The sequence below is a fragment of the Girardinichthys multiradiatus genome, chromosome 13 (assembly GCF_021462225.1).
Source record: "Girardinichthys multiradiatus isolate DD_20200921_A chromosome 13, DD_fGirMul_XY1, whole genome shotgun sequence".
Taxonomy (NCBI): Eukaryota; Metazoa; Chordata; class Actinopteri; order Cyprinodontiformes; family Goodeidae; genus Girardinichthys; species Girardinichthys multiradiatus.
Genome location: NC_061806.1, coordinates 26,726,110 through 26,745,193, shown reverse-complemented (window position 1 = coordinate 26,745,193; position 19,084 = coordinate 26,726,110). Strand labels below are relative to the sequence as shown.

The following is a 19,084-nucleotide window of genomic DNA, read 5'->3' as shown; positions in this document are numbered from 1 at the left end:
AAATAAACAGATTTTTTTTAAACCAGTATTAGAGTAAGCAATGATACCCCAGCCTCTCCTGGATATAAATAAAGAGGCACTTGAAAGAGCTTATGGAGGCCGTTTTGCTTTGTTTTTGTCTACTCACACCCATTCTAACCCCTTTGCCTCTTTCTGTTCAGTAAATGAGGGTGGTGTGAGACAGGCATCTAACTCCTGCCCTGACCCTGGAGAGCCGGAGAATGGAAAACGCCATGGCAATGACTTCAGGTACAATTAGTTTTTTTTTTTTAGATATAGCACCTAGGCCAGAATAGGCAACCCTAATAAAAGGTGTAAAAGCCCATAAAGTACATCTTTTGTTGCAGTAGCTCAAACAATTAAAAAAATGAAACTGTCAATTAAAAAGGAAGTATTAAGACAGGAAAAAATCCTATATATATATTATTTTGCTTAAAATCATGTGTGCCACAATTGTTGGGACCTCTGTTGGCATTTTTTACTCTTACTTTGCGGTTGAGTTTATGATCATTATCCTGCTGAAAGAGACAATCGCAAACCAATTTTAGATTCATGGCAGAGGCCAGGACAAGACTAGATTTCTTCGGGCCAGACTAGATTGCCTTTAAAATGTCCTGGTATTTCAAAACGTTCCATGCTGTCCATCAAGGTTCCCAGGGCTTTTGGAAAAGAAAGACCCACAGCATTACAGATCCTCCACACTGGGCTTTGACGCGCTTTTCCACATGCCATCCTTTGTTTTACACTAGATCTATCTAGAGTGCTTGTTAATAAAAAGCTAAATCATAACCTCTTTTGACCAAATCAAATGATTCTTGTTAAGGTCCCAGCAGGGGTCGCGTTAATCAGAAATTTTCTGTTTTTGATCGTTTTTTTAAAAATGGTGATAGAAAAATCTGAAGGCCATCACTCATTTTGACAGATTGCAATTCACATGCAAACCTCATGAGAAAAGCCTCTACAGCAATCCCACTCGAGACATTTGATTTACGCACAAGCAGCTGCACAATTAAGGTCCATGTGGACTAGGAGCAAGTTGTAAGACTGTGCTTTCAAGTCACACCAGGTGATCTGTAAATACACTGCTCAAATAAATAAAGGGAACACTTAACCAACACAATATAACTCCAAGTAAATCAAACTTCTGTGACATAAAAGTGTCAACTTAGGAAGCAACACTGATTGACAATCAATTTCACATGCTGCTGTGCAAATGGAATAGACAACAGGGGGAAATCTTTGGCGATTAGCAAGACATTTTCAATAAAGGAGTGGTTCTGCAGGTGGGGACCACAGACCACTTCACAGTACCTATACTTTCTGGCTGATGTTTTAGTCATTTTTGAATGTTGGTGGTGCTTTCCCACTCGTGGTAGCATGAGACGGACTCTACAACCCACACAAGTGGCTCAGGTAGTGCAGCTCATCCAGGATGGCACATCAATGTGAGCTGTGGTAAGAAGGTTTGCTGTGTCTGTCAGCGTAGTGTCCAGAGCCTGGAGGCGCTACCAGGAGACAGGCCAGTACACCAGGAGATGTGGAGGAGGCCGTAGGAGGGCAACAACCCAGCAGCAGTACCCCTACCTCCGCCTTTGTGCAAGGAGGTACAGGAGGAGCACTGCCAGAGCCCTGCAAAATGACCTCCAGCAGGCCACAAATGTGCATGTGTCTGCACAAACAATTAGAAACCGACTCCATGAGGATGGTATGAGGGCCCGGCGTCCACAAATGTGGGTTGTGCTCACAGCCCAACACTGTGCAGGACGCAAATTCGCCACTGGTGCCCTGTGCTCTTCACAGATGAAAGCAGGTTCACACTGAGCACATGTGACAGATGTGACAGAGTCTGGAGACACCATGGAGAGTGATCTGCTGCCTGCAACATCTTTCAGTATGACCGGTTTGGCAGTGGGTAAGTAATGGTGTGGGGTAGCTTTTCTTTGGAGGGCCGCATGTGCTCACCAGAGGTAGCCTGACTGCCATTAGGTACCGAGATGAGATCCTCAGACCCCTTGTGAGACCATATGCTGGTGAGGTTGGCCCTGGGTTCCTCATAATGCAGGACAATGTTAGACCTCATGTGGCTGGAGTGTGTCAGCAGTTCTTGCAAGATGAAGACATTGAAGCTATGGACTGGCCCGCCCGTTCCCCAGACCTGAATCCGATTGAGCACATCTGGGACATCATGTCTCGCTCCATCCACCAATGTCACGTTGCACCACAGACTGTCCTGGATTTGGCAGATGCTTTAGTCCAGGTCTGGGAGAAGATCCCTCAGGAGACCATCCACCGTCTTATCAGGAGCATGCCCAGGCATTGTAGGGAGGTCATACAGGCACGTGGAGGCCACACACAATACTGAGCCTCATTTTGACTTGTTTTAAGGACATTACATAATAGTTGGATCAGTCTGTAGTGTGTTTTTCCACTTTAATTTTGTGTGTGACTCCAAATCCAGGCGTCCATTGGTTAATAAATTTGATTTCCATTGATGATTTTTATGGGATTTTGTTGTCAGCACATTCAACTTTGTACAGAACAAAATATTCAATGAGAATATTTTATTCATTCAGATCTAGGATGGGTTATTTGAGTGTTCCCTTTATTTTTTTGAGCAGTATATTTTAAGTGCAATCTTTTGATTTCATTGTTTGTATGTAGTTAGTCTGGGACCACAGTTGGCGTTTTTTGTCACTGCGAAGAAACGGTTAAAGGAATTCATCTCGTTGATATGGATTCTCTGTTCAGCTTTTTTGGACTAAATATTAATTAAAATTAATGAAAATAAATGTTATTGATTGTTTAATTATTACAATTTTAAAAAATAAAGTGACGGGTAAAAATAGATAATGACTTTTTTTACCTTGTCAGTCAAAATGAGGAACAATGAAAACTCAAGCTCAACCTCTGGGTCCCATCAGATCTCGCAGTTGTGGATAATTTGTGACCCCATAATGCTACTTTTTGCTGGTGTTCTTTAACAGTAACTTGTGGAAATATTCTTACCTCCCTTATAACCTTTCTCATTGTGTATGGTAGCATCCAGCCTGTTTGTCACTTAATCATTTGTTTTAAAAACAAATTTCAAAATATTTCTGTGATTGCACTGTTAAGCCCAAATTTATTCATGGCTTGGCCATTTAGATTTAAAATGATTGTAATTGAAATACAATTATTAAAATACACTAAAATGATGTAAAAGGAGTATTCACTGTGAAAAAAGTCTGATTTTTATTTAGATTTGTTTTATAAAAATATTATCTTAGTAATCAATAGCAAATTCTTTATTGCCAAATACTTCAAATAATTGCTAACCAGCAATTTACATGTTTCCACTGGTATTTGGATGATTTTAAGTTTGGAAGGCCTCCTTGCAATCACCCTAATCTTTAGGTCCCACTACAAATTCTCGATCAGATTAAAGTCATAACTCTGACTGGGCCACTTCAAAACGTTGGAGTGGTCTTCTAGTCAGAAGAAACATGTCGATAAGATTAAAACATTACTTTAAACATAAATCGGACATGGCTCTAAATGACTTTGGGCATAACTAAGTATTAATAAATCTAAGTAAGTCACTATTTATTGTTGCCATGTTATGAAGATCATCACAGATTTGCCTTACTTGATTTATCAGTTTTCTTGTTCTTCCCATTTTAAAGAGTTGCATCTGTATCATGTTACAATTATTTCCCAATCAAAAAAGAAGTAAATTATTACAAATTAGAAGTTGTTAAGAGGGGAGTTCCTGCCTCAAGTGGAGGAGTTTAAGTATCTCGGGGTCTTGTTCACGAGTGAGGGAAGAATGGAGCCGGAGATCGACAGACGGATCGGTGCGGCTGCCACAGTAATGCGGGCACTGTGCCAGTCCGTTGTGGTGAAGAGAGAGCTGAGCCAAAAAGCAAAGCTCTCGATTTACCGGTCGGTCTACGTTCCTACCCTCACCTATGGCCATGAACTTTGGGTCATGACCGAAAGAAAGAGATCCCGGATAAAAGCGGCTGAAATGAGCTTCCTCCGTAGGGTGGCCGGGCACTCCCTTAGAGATAGGGTGAGGAGCTCGGCCATCCGGGAGGGGCTCAAAGTAGAGCCGCTGCTCCTCCACATCGAGAGGAGCCAGTTGAGGTGGCTCGGGCATCTATACCGGATGCCTCCTGGACGCCTTCCTCGGGAGGTGTTCCAGGCACGTCCCACCGGGAGGAGGCCCAGGACACGCTAGAGGGACTATGTCTCTCGGCTGGCCTGAGAGCGCCATGGGGTCCCCCCGGAGGAGCTGGAGGAGGTGTCTGGGGAGAGGGACATCTGGGTGTCTCTGCTGAGCCTGCTTCCGCCGCGACCCGGTCCCGGATGAAGCGGAAGATGACGAGTAGGAGAAGTTGTTAAGAAATCTGATCAACTTAAATAAAAAACAAAGTTTAAATTGCAACAGTCTTCAGGTACAATAACTTCATAGGAGTGTGAGGTGTATTGTATTGGCACATATTAGCAAGTTTGTAAAAACAAACCTGTATTGTATTGTCATTTTACCATTAGCTTTGTTCTCTGTATGATAATTATGTGTTTGTGTGTATTGGTTTAGCATTGGCAGCATGGTGCAGTTCAGTTGTGGAGAGGACTACGTGCTTCAGGGCAGTAAAACCATCAGTTGTCAGAGAGTGGCCGAAGTCTTCGCTGCCTGGAGTGACCACAGACCAGTGTGCAAAGGTACAACATGTTGTCCTTCCCAGTTAATCTCTGGCTCAAGATTTTGACAAGAGTCAGGCTAGAATGTATATTGTTTTCAAATAATACTTCTCTCTCTTCTAGGTTAGAGTTTAAGACAGGGGAAACATTTCAAATTTTATTTTTAGGTGCTGCATACAGAAATATTAAAACAGAATATAATCAAAGGTTTATGATTCTTCACAGAAATGCTACAATTGTATACTTCTATCATTGAGACTGTGATGGATATTGTTCACAACCAAAAAATATGCAAACACAGTTGAATTAAACTGTAAGCATCCACCCAGCTTGATCACTGTTAATTAATTAAGCACAAAAATCAACCAGCAATTTCCAACATAAATCTCTGTATTTTTTTAAGGTGATGCATGTGTAATCATCTCATACTCAGGGTGTATTTTCAAGAGTCGACATATTTCAAAGTGTATTTACCAAGTGATAGGTGGGCCCAGATTTACAACACAAACACTCACACACACATACACAGTGAGCGAGAGAGAGGAAGAGAGGGCGGTGGAGAAAGAGAGAGAGGGTGTCTGTCATGTTAAATGCCAAAGTCGTTTGTCATTTTTTCCTTCACTTGGCTTGAGACTGTGGTGAGACACAGTTTTTTAAATATAACAAAATATTCACATAAGTCTGCTTATGTGTGTGTGTGCTTGTGTGTTTGTGTATGACAAGGAGAAAGGCTACTAGTGGGTTAGTTTTTCATTCAGTGCTTCACAAAAGGTTTTATCCTGTACATTTTTTATAGTTTGATTCCAGGAAGTCAGAATTTTGTTTAATCGTGTAAAGTGGTCTTGATCACACGTTCTTCTGGCTTACTGAGGGTGTTTAAAAGTATTTCTTTTAACTTTGGCTTTTGACGTTTTCACTCAGTTACTGTCTAGTCCATGATGTGATGGCATATTGTAAGATGTGTGCTTAAAAAATGGGTAAAGTGGATGTGAAGGAGAAAACATGCTATGAAAGGCAAAGAGACAGTACAGATCCTTGTAAAATTATTCATCCCCCTTGAACTTTGTCACATTTAGGTGCATTCCACCTACAAAATACAAGTTATAGTATGTAGTTCTTTACCAGCTTTGCACAACTAGATACTGAAACTTCTCTTTAAGAAACAGCCCAAACTCATTAGATTAAGTGCAGGTCTTTCTGAACCGCAATTCTTATGTACTGCCGTACATTCTGTATTAGATCTAGGTATTCTAACACAGGAATATGCTTCCATACTGCTCATTTCTGTACATTTAGGGTCCTTGTCCCCCAGGAAACTGACAGGCATTCTTCTAGCATTGCCCTGTATTTAGTTCCATCCATCTTCCTATCAGAGTTGAACAGCTTCCCTGTTTCTGCTGAATAATAATATCCCCACTGCCTAATTCTGCCACCACCATACCTTACCAAGCTACAGTACTTGTGTATTTTTAGTGATGTGCAGAGTTAGCTTACTTCTACTTCTACTTATACTAATCCACAATTTATGCCATCTGACCCATGGCAACTTGCAAGCAGGATTTTAAATGGTTTCTTTCAACAACTGCTTTCTTCTTGCCACTCTTTCATAACGGGCAGATTTTTAGAGTGGATGGCTGATAACTGTTCTGCCATCATTTTTTCAAACCTGAGTCGTGAAGATCCGCAGTTACCATTGGTTTCTTTTGGCTTATTTGATTAATGCTCTCCTGTCTCCTGTCCAGCCTGTCAGATTAGGTGGATGGCCATGTCTTGTTAAGTTTGCATCTTGACCATAGTGTTTCCATTTTCAGAAGATTTATTTATTATTGCTTTAGTATTATTATATAGACCTTTCTTTTTCAGATTTTCAAATGATTTGTGAAACATGAAACATTTTCCTTCCCCTTAGAATTATGCACTTCTTTGTTTTGATCTATCAAATACATCCCAATAAAATACATGAGACCCATCATCCTTTAGTTGATCTTTGAATGCCAACATACAATGTTATGTTTTATTTGGTATTTTTAACAGATTTGGGTAAGTAAGTCTGTTTTCTTGGAGGCAAAATGTAAGGAAACAAGGTATCCGTCAAGACTTGTGTACAGTCTCATATATCAAGTAATTTTGAAAACTGTTACTGGAACTGCAATCAGAATGAATTTTAGAAGAATGAGATGATGGCAGACAAGCTGAAGAAAGAAACAAAAGAAGCTGGAAAAAAAGTAAAAACAAAAACAAACATCTGCTTTCCTTATAACCTGAGAAATTGAATTGTTTAGTCCATTACTAAACATTTACTAAAGTACAGCAGCTAAACTCTGAAGTATTTCTTAGTCCGTAAAGGAATTTAGTATTTGGCCTAAAGATAGCTGAGTAGGGTGGATCCTTGACTGGTACAGATTTTGCTCTCTTGCCTTTAGGGTAAAGAAAACAAGCTAAGTACTGTCCTTGACTGGCATCCTAAGATTTTTCTTAGGATGTTAACCAGAAACACAGGAGGAATGACCTCCTTTAATATCTTGTTACTGGGACTGCACCGATTCATGTAAGCAAGAAGGATATAACCAAGCATATATGAATCGGGTATGACTTTCTTAATATAGCTCCAGGCAAGCTTATCATCTAACTCACTATTAGATGTATTACTGTAGTAATAATTGAATTTGGCTCTTTATTATTTTTAATGGCTGTTGTGGACCAATTTTACGCTATAATGTGTTGTTAAATAAACCTCCTGAGATAAATCCATTTTCTTTTACCTATGTCAACTGATGGAATAAACCTCACAAAAACAGGATGGGGCTTTAAAAGTCATGAATTTCTTTTCTCAACAGAAGAAAAGCATTGTTAACAAAAACTATATTAAACGTAATACAAAATAGAGCCACCAGTCAGCAGATATTATTCCTTGAAGATTATAGTTACAGTACATTTTCTTAGAGCCACTGTAACTAAAGAGCATATGTTTTTTTTGAAAGCCCTGTTCAAAGCAAAACTCGATTACCCATATTTCCAACATATACAACTTTTACAATGCAGACCATCGTTCTTCGTGGCTGTTGGTAAGAAACCAATAAGTCAGGGGTAATTGTTACTTTCAAGCATCGTACTATATTGCGTTGCTCCTTTATAGTCTCAAAAAACAAGCTGCAGAGACATAACTGTGCATTAATACAAAAATACAGGAGGTAATTATTACATTTTACTATTGAGCATTAGGGGTTGGCTTTAAGAATTGGTGGTATGGACTTTAACTTTTAACACAATACACACTGTGGTATTAGTTATGTAGGCAAGAAAAGGCATTTCAACAAGATTCAACAAGCCTACTTCAGTACAGCAGTTATGTCACATGTAGTATACTTAAATTGTAAATGGCCTGCAATTGTATAGCACTTGATCAAGTCTGAGGACTCCAAAGCACTTTATACTACAATCAGTCATCCACCCATTCATACACACATTCACACACTGACAGTGGTAGGCTACATTGTAGCCACAGCTGCCCTGGGGCAGACTGACAGAAGTGAGGCTGCCTCTGACCACCATCAGCGGGCAAGGCGGATGAAGTGTCTTATTCAACAATACAATGACTGGGACAGACAGGGTGGGAGGTTCAAACTGACAATCCAACATTTACAGGACACACCCCTACCACCTGAGCCACCGTTGCCCCCTAGTGCAGCACAGTTACACTAATAGTGTAACATGTGACAAAAATGTTTTGAAATATAATCTCAGCATTTAGTACAGCCCCGATGGAACCAAAAATATATATATATTTTTTTATAGATAGATAGATAGATAGATAGATAGATAGATAGATAGATAGATAGATAGATAGATAGATAGATAGATAGATAGATAGATAGATAGATAGATAGATAGATAGATAGATAGATAGATAGATAGATAGATAGATAGATAGATAGATAGATAGATAGATAGATAGATAGATAGATAGATAGATAGATAGATAGATAGATAGATAGATAGATAGATAGATAGATAGATAGATAGATAGATAGATAGATAGATAGATAGATAGATAGATAGATAGATAGATATGAAAGCTTTATTAGAAATTGCTTTAGGTTTATTTCAAATGCATAGACACGGAGATGGAAATGAAAAGGAAAAAAAAAAAAAAGGGAGAGAGGTGGGGCAAAAAGTTAAAAGAGAGGGATAAAAAGGAGATAAGAACAGAGGAGAGAAAGAAGAGAATGTAAGATTACACCCTAGACGTCTGCTTCTACACCTGCAGAATGAGAGAGAGAAAAGAAGAAAATAAATTTGGATCTGTAACACCTGAATCCAAACACCTGTGGGTGTATGTGTGAGCGTGCCTGTGTATATGCCTTGTGTATATATAATTCAATAACTGGCCTAGTTGGGTGGTAGCCATTTGACAAAACTTTTTTTTTTATTGGAAAAAGGCTTTCTGGAATCTTGTCTTTACCAGGTCTAAGCAGAAGATGCAACAAGCTGCAAATCTTCGATTTGAAAATATGGTCTCAAAGTGCAGTTGAAGTGAACTTTCCAGCCCCCTTTTCGGGGACTTCATTAAGCCTTTCTGATGCAGGCACTACTGCCGGTGATCTCCTGGGGCAGTATTCAGGAGAGCAATGACTGTTGGTTTGTTTTCAAAGCTGCAACATATGGTATGTAAGCACAAGAATTGTTGCCAGTGGCTTTTTTAAAACCAGCATAAGAAACCTTATTGGCCCAAAGACAGATAAGACTGACATGTCTGGTAGTCATATATGTTTCATCATCGTCATACAGTCTGGTAATCACGCTCTCTCTCTCTCTCATTTTTTTTTATCTCAACAGTAGTTCTTTTATTTGTAAGAGAGTGCCCAATATTACAATTTTTGGGGTTTTGCTCCCATAACTTCAATTGGGTGCTGGTCATTTTGTTCCTTCACTATTTGGCACTTTTGCAGTTTTGGTTGTACCTGAAAAGTCACCATCTGCCACTGCATCAATTCAGATCCCACTCAGAACACTTAGTATTTTTGCAAATTAGATCATGTCAGACTCTAAAAGCCTGACATAAGGGGTACCTCAGGGTTGGTCTTGGGACCTATTCTCTTTCTTTTGTACATTTTCCCTCTGGGTCAAATAGTTAGGCAATTTTTGGATGTGTTGTATCATTCTATGGTGATGATATTCACCTCAATTGCTCTTTTAAGCCAAATATTTTCATGCTTGATTAACTGTATTATCAGTATCAAACAGCAGCTAAGTGACAACTTTCTGCAGGTGAAGTCTGACAAAACTGAAACTTTAATTGTTGCCCCTGAGAACTGAAAAGCTGAAATCATGCAGCAGCTTGGAGCATTGGCATCTTCTATTAAACCTAACCATAGAAATCTGGATTTTTGATTCTCCCATGTCCTTGGAGCCCCATTCCCTGGATTATTCAGAAAAAAATTTTTAGCTTAGAAATATATAGAGACAAATATTCATAGTTTGATTTCATCTCATCTTGATTATTGTAACAGCCTTTTTATATGCTTAAATAAGAAGGATCTTGACCTTCTCCAGTCAGTTTAAAATGCTGCTGCTAGGCTTTAACTAACATAAAAGAGACAGCACATTACTCCTGTTTTAATTTACATTGGTTACAGCTTCATCTTAGAATCCATTATAAAATTTTAGTCCTCACTTTTAGAGCTCTGTGTGGTCAAGCCCCAGCCCATATTTCTGATGTTTTGAAGCCTTTCAGTTCTTCTTGCAGTGTGAGATCTTTCAATCAAAGACTGTTAATGGTATCGCAAACCTATTTTAAAACCAGAGGGGATAAAGATTCTTCGCTGCTGTCTTTGTTGCTGGCCATTGTAGCAGCGGTGAGTTTACGTGCTGGGGTTCACTATGACATCATAAAAGAGCTCAACAAAATCACAAAATTTGATGTCACAAGCACTTTAAAACTCACTAGGTTCACTGTATAAGCAAGTATCAGGGAGCAAAAACTACCACTACATAGTGAGAACAACATATAAGAGACAACGAGACAACAGAAAAGCTATACGTGAAATAAACCTTTTATACACAATGTAAATACATAGGTTCAGCTTACTGCAAAAAAGAGCTTTAAAAAAACTTTAATGATATATATAGATATATATAGATATATCTATATATAGATATGTATATATGAAATGCTTCATAATAATGCTTATTACCATTGCATAACACACAGACCTATTATTTGGCAACAGAGATTTTTGATTTAATGTGATCTTCAGACATCCTTGGATGCTTTTTAGTGACTGAGGACAAATAAACAATAAAAGTTACTGTACATGAAAACATTGTCTTACCTGATAAAGTTTATGCTGATAAACAGGCTCGAGTCACCTCTAGCTGGTTACTCCAGGGTTGTACTTGCTTTACCTAAGGTTTGGATTGTTTCTTTTATTTGGTTTTCAGAGCCAAAAATAACCTGTTGGCTCTGAACACCAAAGGAAAGGCCCATTGAGAGTTATTTATGTTTTCAGGGTTTTTAGATTTCCTGACTCAAAGAAAGTGATTACTTGGTATTTGTGGCTATACTTTTATACTATTTTGTTGCACTACTGGTCAACCCTATCATTTGTCATAAGGGAGACTCCTAGAAAACTAAGAAAAATATCTCCAAAGATTTAACTGACTGCTCATGCTAGTTCAGTAATATTTCTAAAATGGGTAACATTTTACCTGTGATTCTTCTTTTGCTGGTGCTGCAGAATGTCATTGTTATGTATGGTTGTACTTTGGTGAAACTAAAAGAGATCTGTCTTCAAAAATCCTGTGAATCCCAGAGAAACCAGACCAAGGCTGCTTGAAGGACAAGATGCATGTTACGCTGGATATCTCATCTTTTTGGCAATAAAGCTGGGGCTTTATTTAGGCTATGTAAAAGGATCACTCAGAAGAGGAAGCTGAAAATGGAATACCACAATGTTGTGTTGCTGTAGACATTGCAGATATATACTGTGGATATAGAGTTTTAAGCTTGAAATGGAGTGTTTTGGAGAGGGTGGCTTAGTTCATGTGAAAAGCATGCAGTGTATTATAGAATCCACTCTTTTTTTAAAACCTATTCCCCTTAGGCACAGAGATCCAATATTGACATTCCAAATGTAAAGATGCCTTGAAGGCATGAGAAAAGATTTTTTCTGAAACTAATATACCAAGAAGTAGAAGAAACAGCAGTGGTGCCTACATATACGCCACTGTTTTGTATCATTATCCAATAAGCTAACTGATTCCAATCTCTAATTAAGGGAAACCATGCAGATAAAGATTTATATGCCAGTGTACACTGTAAGAAAAATAATGTGGAAATTTTACACCACACACTGGTTCATTTAAAACATAATAGAAGTGTATACCTGAGGTTCATTCATTCTGCTTTAAAAGAGATGCTAATATTTAAACAGATCTCCAGATGGCAGACTGCAGTAAAACCCAGCATGACACACCAACATGTTTTTAATTACTTCCATGTATTTTACGTAATTTAGTAGTTTGATATCTGTTCTTTATTATAGACTACAACTTTGGTCAATATATTAAACAGTGAACCCAACAACTACTTGCACCCTTGTTGAAAACAAATGTGTAAAAACAACCTAAAAAAACATTTTTTTTATTGCAGTATTATAGATGCACAAGGAATATTTTTTTTTTGTTTGTTTTACTTTTTAGGGGTACATTGTTTCGGTCAGGCGGATAAAACACACTATAAGAAATACAATTTTACATGAAATAATGTTCAGCACAGTTGTTGCTACTCCTGCTTATAAAGCTTTAATTATTGGTTTGCACTGCAACTTCTTCTACACACATTACACCAGGTTTTAGCATGCATAGAGAGATAGATCCTTAACCTCTTCCTTCCTGCACAATCTCTCCCGATCTGTTCAATAAATAAACACAACCACATCATCTGCCATACTTAATAATGAGCAGAGGCACTTTTCTTTATAGTAATCTCTTCTTTGTTTACCCTAGACCTGCCTGTATTATGAGCTGGTGAAAAGCTCTATCTAACACTCATCTGACAAAAGCACATTGTTCCAGTTGAAGCCACAATAGAGTTAAGTAAATTCTACATGTTTACATTTTTGATGGTATGACAGAAAAAGCTAAAAAAAAGCTTTCTAGGAAAGCTTCCTGAATAGCCAGTTAGATAGATAGCATCAGGTAGATAGCATCTCATGGTTATTATGTACACTTGGTATCCCCAAGATGTTATTCATTCCTGCAGTTCTGCAACACTGAGCTTTGGAGATCTTTTCTTTTTACTTCCCCGGCCATCCTCCTCACTGCTACAAATATTTAAATGTTTGAATTAATGCTCTAACTGCAAATATGAGCACGTTTAGGAAAGTACCTACTTTCTTGAAGCAATTTCCAAAAGATCAACACATAACTGCTTGGCCATGTTCTCTTATATTTCCTATTTTGAAGAGTGGTTGAAAAAGGTAGGTCTTTACATTTTGACTTCAGGGAAACGGAAAGTCATGGATTACTTTACAAAAGCTTTGAGGCACTAATTGTTTTAAAAGAAAAGCAAAATTGAAAAGAATTTTAACTAAATTTGCTAAGCTTAAATAATAGATGTATATGTAATAATTATACCACTAGTGACATTGTAAATCAAAAGTGTATTGTAAGGATTTCTACACATCTTTATAGAGATTACCAATAAATATGTATGGCTCTGTAACACAGCTGAAGATTCCTGTATTTTTTTTATTTTTTTGTTTTACTTGGTTGTTCGACATAAGATACTCCAAGCAAAGGTGAAACTGTTAAGGCTTTTGGGAGATAAGACTTCTTTAGAAAAAAAAATATCATTAGACAGCCACAGTTTCTTAAAAATAAATTTAACAAAATGTTGATTAAGAGACAGAGCCAAACAAATGTACTCTACTCAATCTGCAAAAATGCAATCAGATTTGCCATACTATGTCGATTTTGGCAACATTGTGCTCATTTTAAGCCACAGTTTATTAAACAGATTGATCCAAAACAAAATGACCAGGTGCCTTTGATGGCTCCTCTACTGGCTTTGCTAAGATACCAGATTTAATAACAGCCTCCAGTGATTCATGCAGGTAATAAAGTCAACATATATTGATCCCTAAAAAAGCATGTCCTCTAAAGTACTTATGTGCATTTTACACAAGGAAGGCTGTTTCTAGCAGGTCACTGCTCAGATCTGACCTTTACTTCCAACAAACCAACAAAAAAACTCATGACTGAAATTGACAGAGAGGCAATCTGTAAGAAAACCTCAAGCTTATTAAAGGGACACTTCTGTGAAAACAGTTTCATATAGCTAAACATATCTTTTGAAACACTAATGAGAAAATAAAGTTAATTCCTTTGGAAAAAGAATTGTTTATGTCAGAGAATGAATAGAAAGAGATATATAAACTTGTAAAAAGGAGAAATGGCTCAGAGTGGTAATCACTTTATTAGATATAATACCCCACATAGAAACTGTAAAACAACATGTAACAAAACACGTAACAAAAGCAGCAATAAAATTGCAACGTTCCCTTTTTCCACTCATGTAAGACTTTACGAGAGCAAACGGAGGCAGAGACATAGACCGAGAGAGGGGTTCCATGTGGCACCTTGATTAATGGACAGATGGTAAGGCCACTGAGCCATCTCTTTCTTTCTGTCTGTGTGTGTGAACTCCAGGGGAGTTCAGTTGATATGCTGAATCTACTGACTCAATCAAGGTCTATATGTCAGCCAGTTTTACTCACACACACACACACACACACACACACACACACACACACACACATGTACGTACATTTTGATTTCTGAGTACAGAGACGACAATAAAGGGGAAAAGTGACAAGTTAAAACACTTTACAATAACTTTCATAAAACTGTGCATGTGTTTGAGTGTGGGTGTGTATATGTGTGTGCCCATTAAAGCTCCAACCACTACGTGTGCCGTTGGAACGCTGTGTGCCACCTTAATGATGTCATCAATCATTCTTTGTGTCCATTGGTCAATCTATCTGCTACTGTAGGCAGGTTGTTAACGGAGCTAGATTGAACATCCTGCAGAAAGTTTAGATCTCTAGAATATGGCTCTATCGATTTAAGATTAAAGTTTTATGGGAAAAATCTTTCCAAACAAGAGGCATGCATAGTTAACTTTCCTTCTTCAGGCTTTTAAAATCCATTGCAATTTTTTTTTTTTTATATTGTCTACTATTATTTTCTTTCTTCTTATTTCAGTAGAAGAACAGCATGATATGATCCACAATATTCCCTTAAATGGAAATAATACGTTTAGTGTAATATGTTTGAAGTGGTCAGGAATTTCAGTTAAATTAATTGTGTGAACCCAGTAGGAAATATGATTTTGTTTGTCGAGCTAATTCAGTGAATCGGTAAATCTTTAATAGCCCTGTCTTTCAGACGACCTAGAAAAGGATAGGCTAAAAGACTGAGTATAACTCAACTACATAAGTCAGCAAGCCAGTTTTAATCTTTTTTGATATATTCTCCTTTTATTTTTTATTTTGATATATTCTCCTTTTATTTTGTATGTATTTTCTTTTTCAAAATAATTCTAACAAAGAATATCAGAAAAAACATTGTACAGGAAAACCTTGTCTAATTAGGTTGTGGAGGACCCAAACTCAAGCAGGATATAAGTAATGTCAAGGTAAAGTTAAACTTAATGACCAAAGAACAGACTCTGACTTTGAAAAACTGAGGAGACAACAGAAAGAGAACAACTGGGAGCCAACTAGCGATGCACATGAGGAACAATAGAAGACGGCAAGTGGAGGCAGTGGGATGGTCTGGGCAATGTTCTGCTTGGAAGCCCTGGTTCCAGCCATCTATGTGGATGTTACTTTGACATCTACGACCTACCCAACCATTGCTGAAGACCATACCTCTTTCTGCAGCATAATATGTGTTGCCACTAAACAAAAGCATGTTCATGATTGCTTTGAGAAGCACAACAACTTAAAGGTGTTACCTTGGCCTCCAAATCCACCAGATCTCAATCCACACGAGCATCTGTGAGATGTTCTGGACAAACAAATACAATCTGTGGAGATATCACCTCACAACTTAGTGGACTTTAAAAAATCCCAAGTTATGATAACGCTTCCTCCAACAGCTCCAGCAGAAACAATCAGCCAGTTGGCTGAGAAAGAGAGGTCATCACAAAAGGTCTCCCCGTCGAAATCCACAGGAGAAGTGGACCCCCCCATTATACCCCCATCCCACCAAACCCACACCCAGACCGACACCCCCAGCAAACCCCCCTCACCCTAGACCCCGACCCAGACCGCATAGAATTCTCCCATCTCTCCACTGAGCCCGCTTTTTGCTTTACTGGATTCTGATAACATGAAAGGATCTCTTAATATTGGGACCCAAATGGCTCTGACATCTTCTCCATTCAACACCCTCCGTGGCTGAGGCCCTGCTACTAAACCAACATCTTCCAAATGCCGCAGACCTCCACCACCTCCTAATCTATCTCCTCCTAATCAGGACCTTCAAACAACTTCTCTGTGATACAGTCTGGGCCTCAGTGGTAACTCTATCAGAAATGAGCATGTCCAGGAAAAACCTGGGCCCCTAATAGGAGATAGTTGTAAAATCTCTGTGCTTTTACGTGACAGAAAGAGCAAAGCCAAAAGGATAAGAGACAGTAATAAACAATCAACAAAAGCCATAAAGCAAACAGCAGTGGGTGTGTATTGAATCAACCAGCAGTTATGGCAAAAAGAAGGAATGAGAATATGGGAAAGGGGTGTGGTGGTGAGTGGAGAATGGGGGGCGCAGCTCCAACTGTAACTGTAATTCTGACTCATAAAACCTCCCCCAACTCCTGAGCAGACAAAGTGTTATAAAACTTTTGGCGGCAGCTAGCCAGCAGTGAGGTTGGAGACAAAGAAAAATGGGCAATTTCACCATGAGGTTATTTCAGCAGTCCAGTCTCACAGCGCACCTATGCTTGCTCTCAGGTGGTAAAACGCGCACAGAGCTGGGAGTGCAGCAGCTTCAGACATCAGCACAGCACATCAAAGTTCAATAAGCAAGGTTCCATGCACATATCATTCAGAACACATTAGATTCTAACTAGCGATTTTCATCGCACTACAACCTCTGACCCTGCCCAGGCCTTCTAATAAAGAAATAAAAATAAAGGATGGGTTTTACTTGGTAAAGTTTCCTTCTGGGGCAGCGAGTGAGAGGGAAAAACGGGGGTTTGAAGCGTTGCTGCACGTCCGCAGTTAAACTCCAAGAAAGCGGTCAGTCCTCGTCCTTTGGCCTTCTTGGCGAAAAGGAAAAATACAATCTCACCATCAAAGTCGACTTGGGATGAAACACGGTAGCGGTTCGTTTCCTCGAACTCCATGTTTTAGTTACGTGTTAAACTCACGTCTTCGATCAGCAAAGTGAAATTTCTGGCCTTCCTAGTCCAGAAACCTCAGTTATGAATTGTTCGTTGGCCAACGAGAGAGAGAATAAATGAAATCCACTCAGGACTCTTCTCCAGGTGATGCTTCAGATGTTGGTGATCGGGTCACCATCTCCAGCTGAAGGCGGGGTGTTCAAAACGGAGGCCTTCCTATATAGCGTCTTGTGACGTCAGACCTGGGACGCTCGTCATATCAGTCGCAGTGCTCGATGAGATATGTAGTAGCGGGATGTCCTGGATACAAAATGGCCGATGCCATTGGCGAGGCACAGTGACATCCAACAACGTGCAGATAGTCCAATACTAACCAAACAAGTGGTCCAACACACCAAATAAACTGCAAAATCTTAGAAGAAATCATACAGCAACTAAGCTCTTCTTCCTGCTGTCTCGATCTTTTACCCACAGCTTTCCTTAAGAAAGCTTTGCCTGTAATAATATCTGATTTAACTCAAATAATAAACACGTCCCTTTTGTCAGGTGTTTTCCCCCAGGCCCTGAAAACAGCAATTATCAAACCTCTATTGAAAAAGAGCAACTTGGACAAGCTGCTACTACAGAACTACAGGCCTATATCAAACCTCCCCTTCATCAGTAAGATTATTGAAAAAGCTGTGTTTCAGCAGTTAAACAACTTCCTAACAACAACCAACTGCTTCGATATCTTCCAGTCAGGCTTCCGTGCTCACCACAGTACAGAGACTGCTCTTGTCAAGGTGTTCAATGACATCCGAATAAATGCAGACTGTGGAAGAACCACAGTGCTGGTATTATTGGACCTTAGTGCATCATTCGACACTGTTGATCACTCCATTTTATTAGAATGCCTGGAAAACTGGGTCGGCCTTTCAGGTACAGCACTCAACTGGTTTAAATCCTACTTGAAGGACAGGGACTTTTTTGTGTCACTAGGTAACTTTACATCAGAGAGCACACAAATCACATGTGGCGTTCCCCAAGGGTCCATCTTAGGGCCCCTCCTATTCAATATCTACATGCTCCCCCTAACTCAGATTTTAATAAACAACAACGTCAGTTATCATAACTATGCAGAAGACACACAGCTATACATTACGATGACACCAGGTGACCATGAACCCATTCAAGCGCTGGGTAAATGCTTAGAAGAAATCAATGCATGGATGGGCCTAAATTTTCTTCAGCTGAAACAAAACAAAACTGAAGTAATAATCTTTGGACCAAAGGAAGAGCGTTTAAAAGTTAGCACACAGCTTCAGTTATTACAGCTAGAAACCACCAGTCAGGTTCGAAACCTGGGTGTAGTGATGGACTCAGACCTTAACCTTCAGAGGCACATAAAGGTAGTAACTAGGTCGGCCTTCTATCACCTAAAGAACATCTCCAGGATTAAAGGACTAATGTCTCAGCAGGACCTTGAAAAACTAATTCATGCGTTCACCTTTAGTAGAATTGATTACTGCAACGATGTCTTCACAGGTCTGCCTAAATAGTTGATCAGACAGCTGCAGTTGATCCAGAACGCTGCTGCCTGCGTCCTCACTAGAACTAAGAAAGTGGACCACATCACCCCGGTTCTAAAGTCCCTACACTGGCTCCCTGTAGCTCAGAGAATAGACTTTAAAATATGTCTGTTCTCTATAAATCACTGAATGGCTTAGCACCTGTTAAGTATTAATTAGTCAACTCAGAGGCAAGAACGATACAGAGTCAGATTTACTTGCAGCAAGGGTAGCTCACACTTTGCAGTGCAAATCTACAAAGTGTTGGCACCCCTCTCTCTTTATTTATACATGCTGGTTCACACACAGTTCAACAAACATTCAGGGTGTGTGTGTGTGTGTGTGTGTGTGTGTGTGTGGGGTCAGAAAGGTTAGGGTTCATGTGTCTTGATTTTAAACAGAGAGGGAGTGAGGACTTGGAAATCATAACTCACTCGTCTCA

At 39.1% G+C, this 19,084-nt stretch overlaps 1 protein-coding gene across 1 annotated transcript in view; it reads left to right on the top strand.

The window, feature by feature from the left end:
* Positions 1-19,084, top strand: part of csmd3b (CUB and Sushi multiple domains 3b) — a 642,003-nt gene that overhangs the window by 417,784 nt on the left and 205,135 nt on the right. The window contains exons 10-11 of the mRNA XM_047383297.1: positions 162-249; positions 4,580-4,704. Coding sequence (XP_047239253.1) covers positions 162-249; positions 4,580-4,704 — 213 coding nt within the window. The remainder of the gene's footprint in view (positions 1-161; positions 250-4,579; positions 4,705-19,084) is intronic.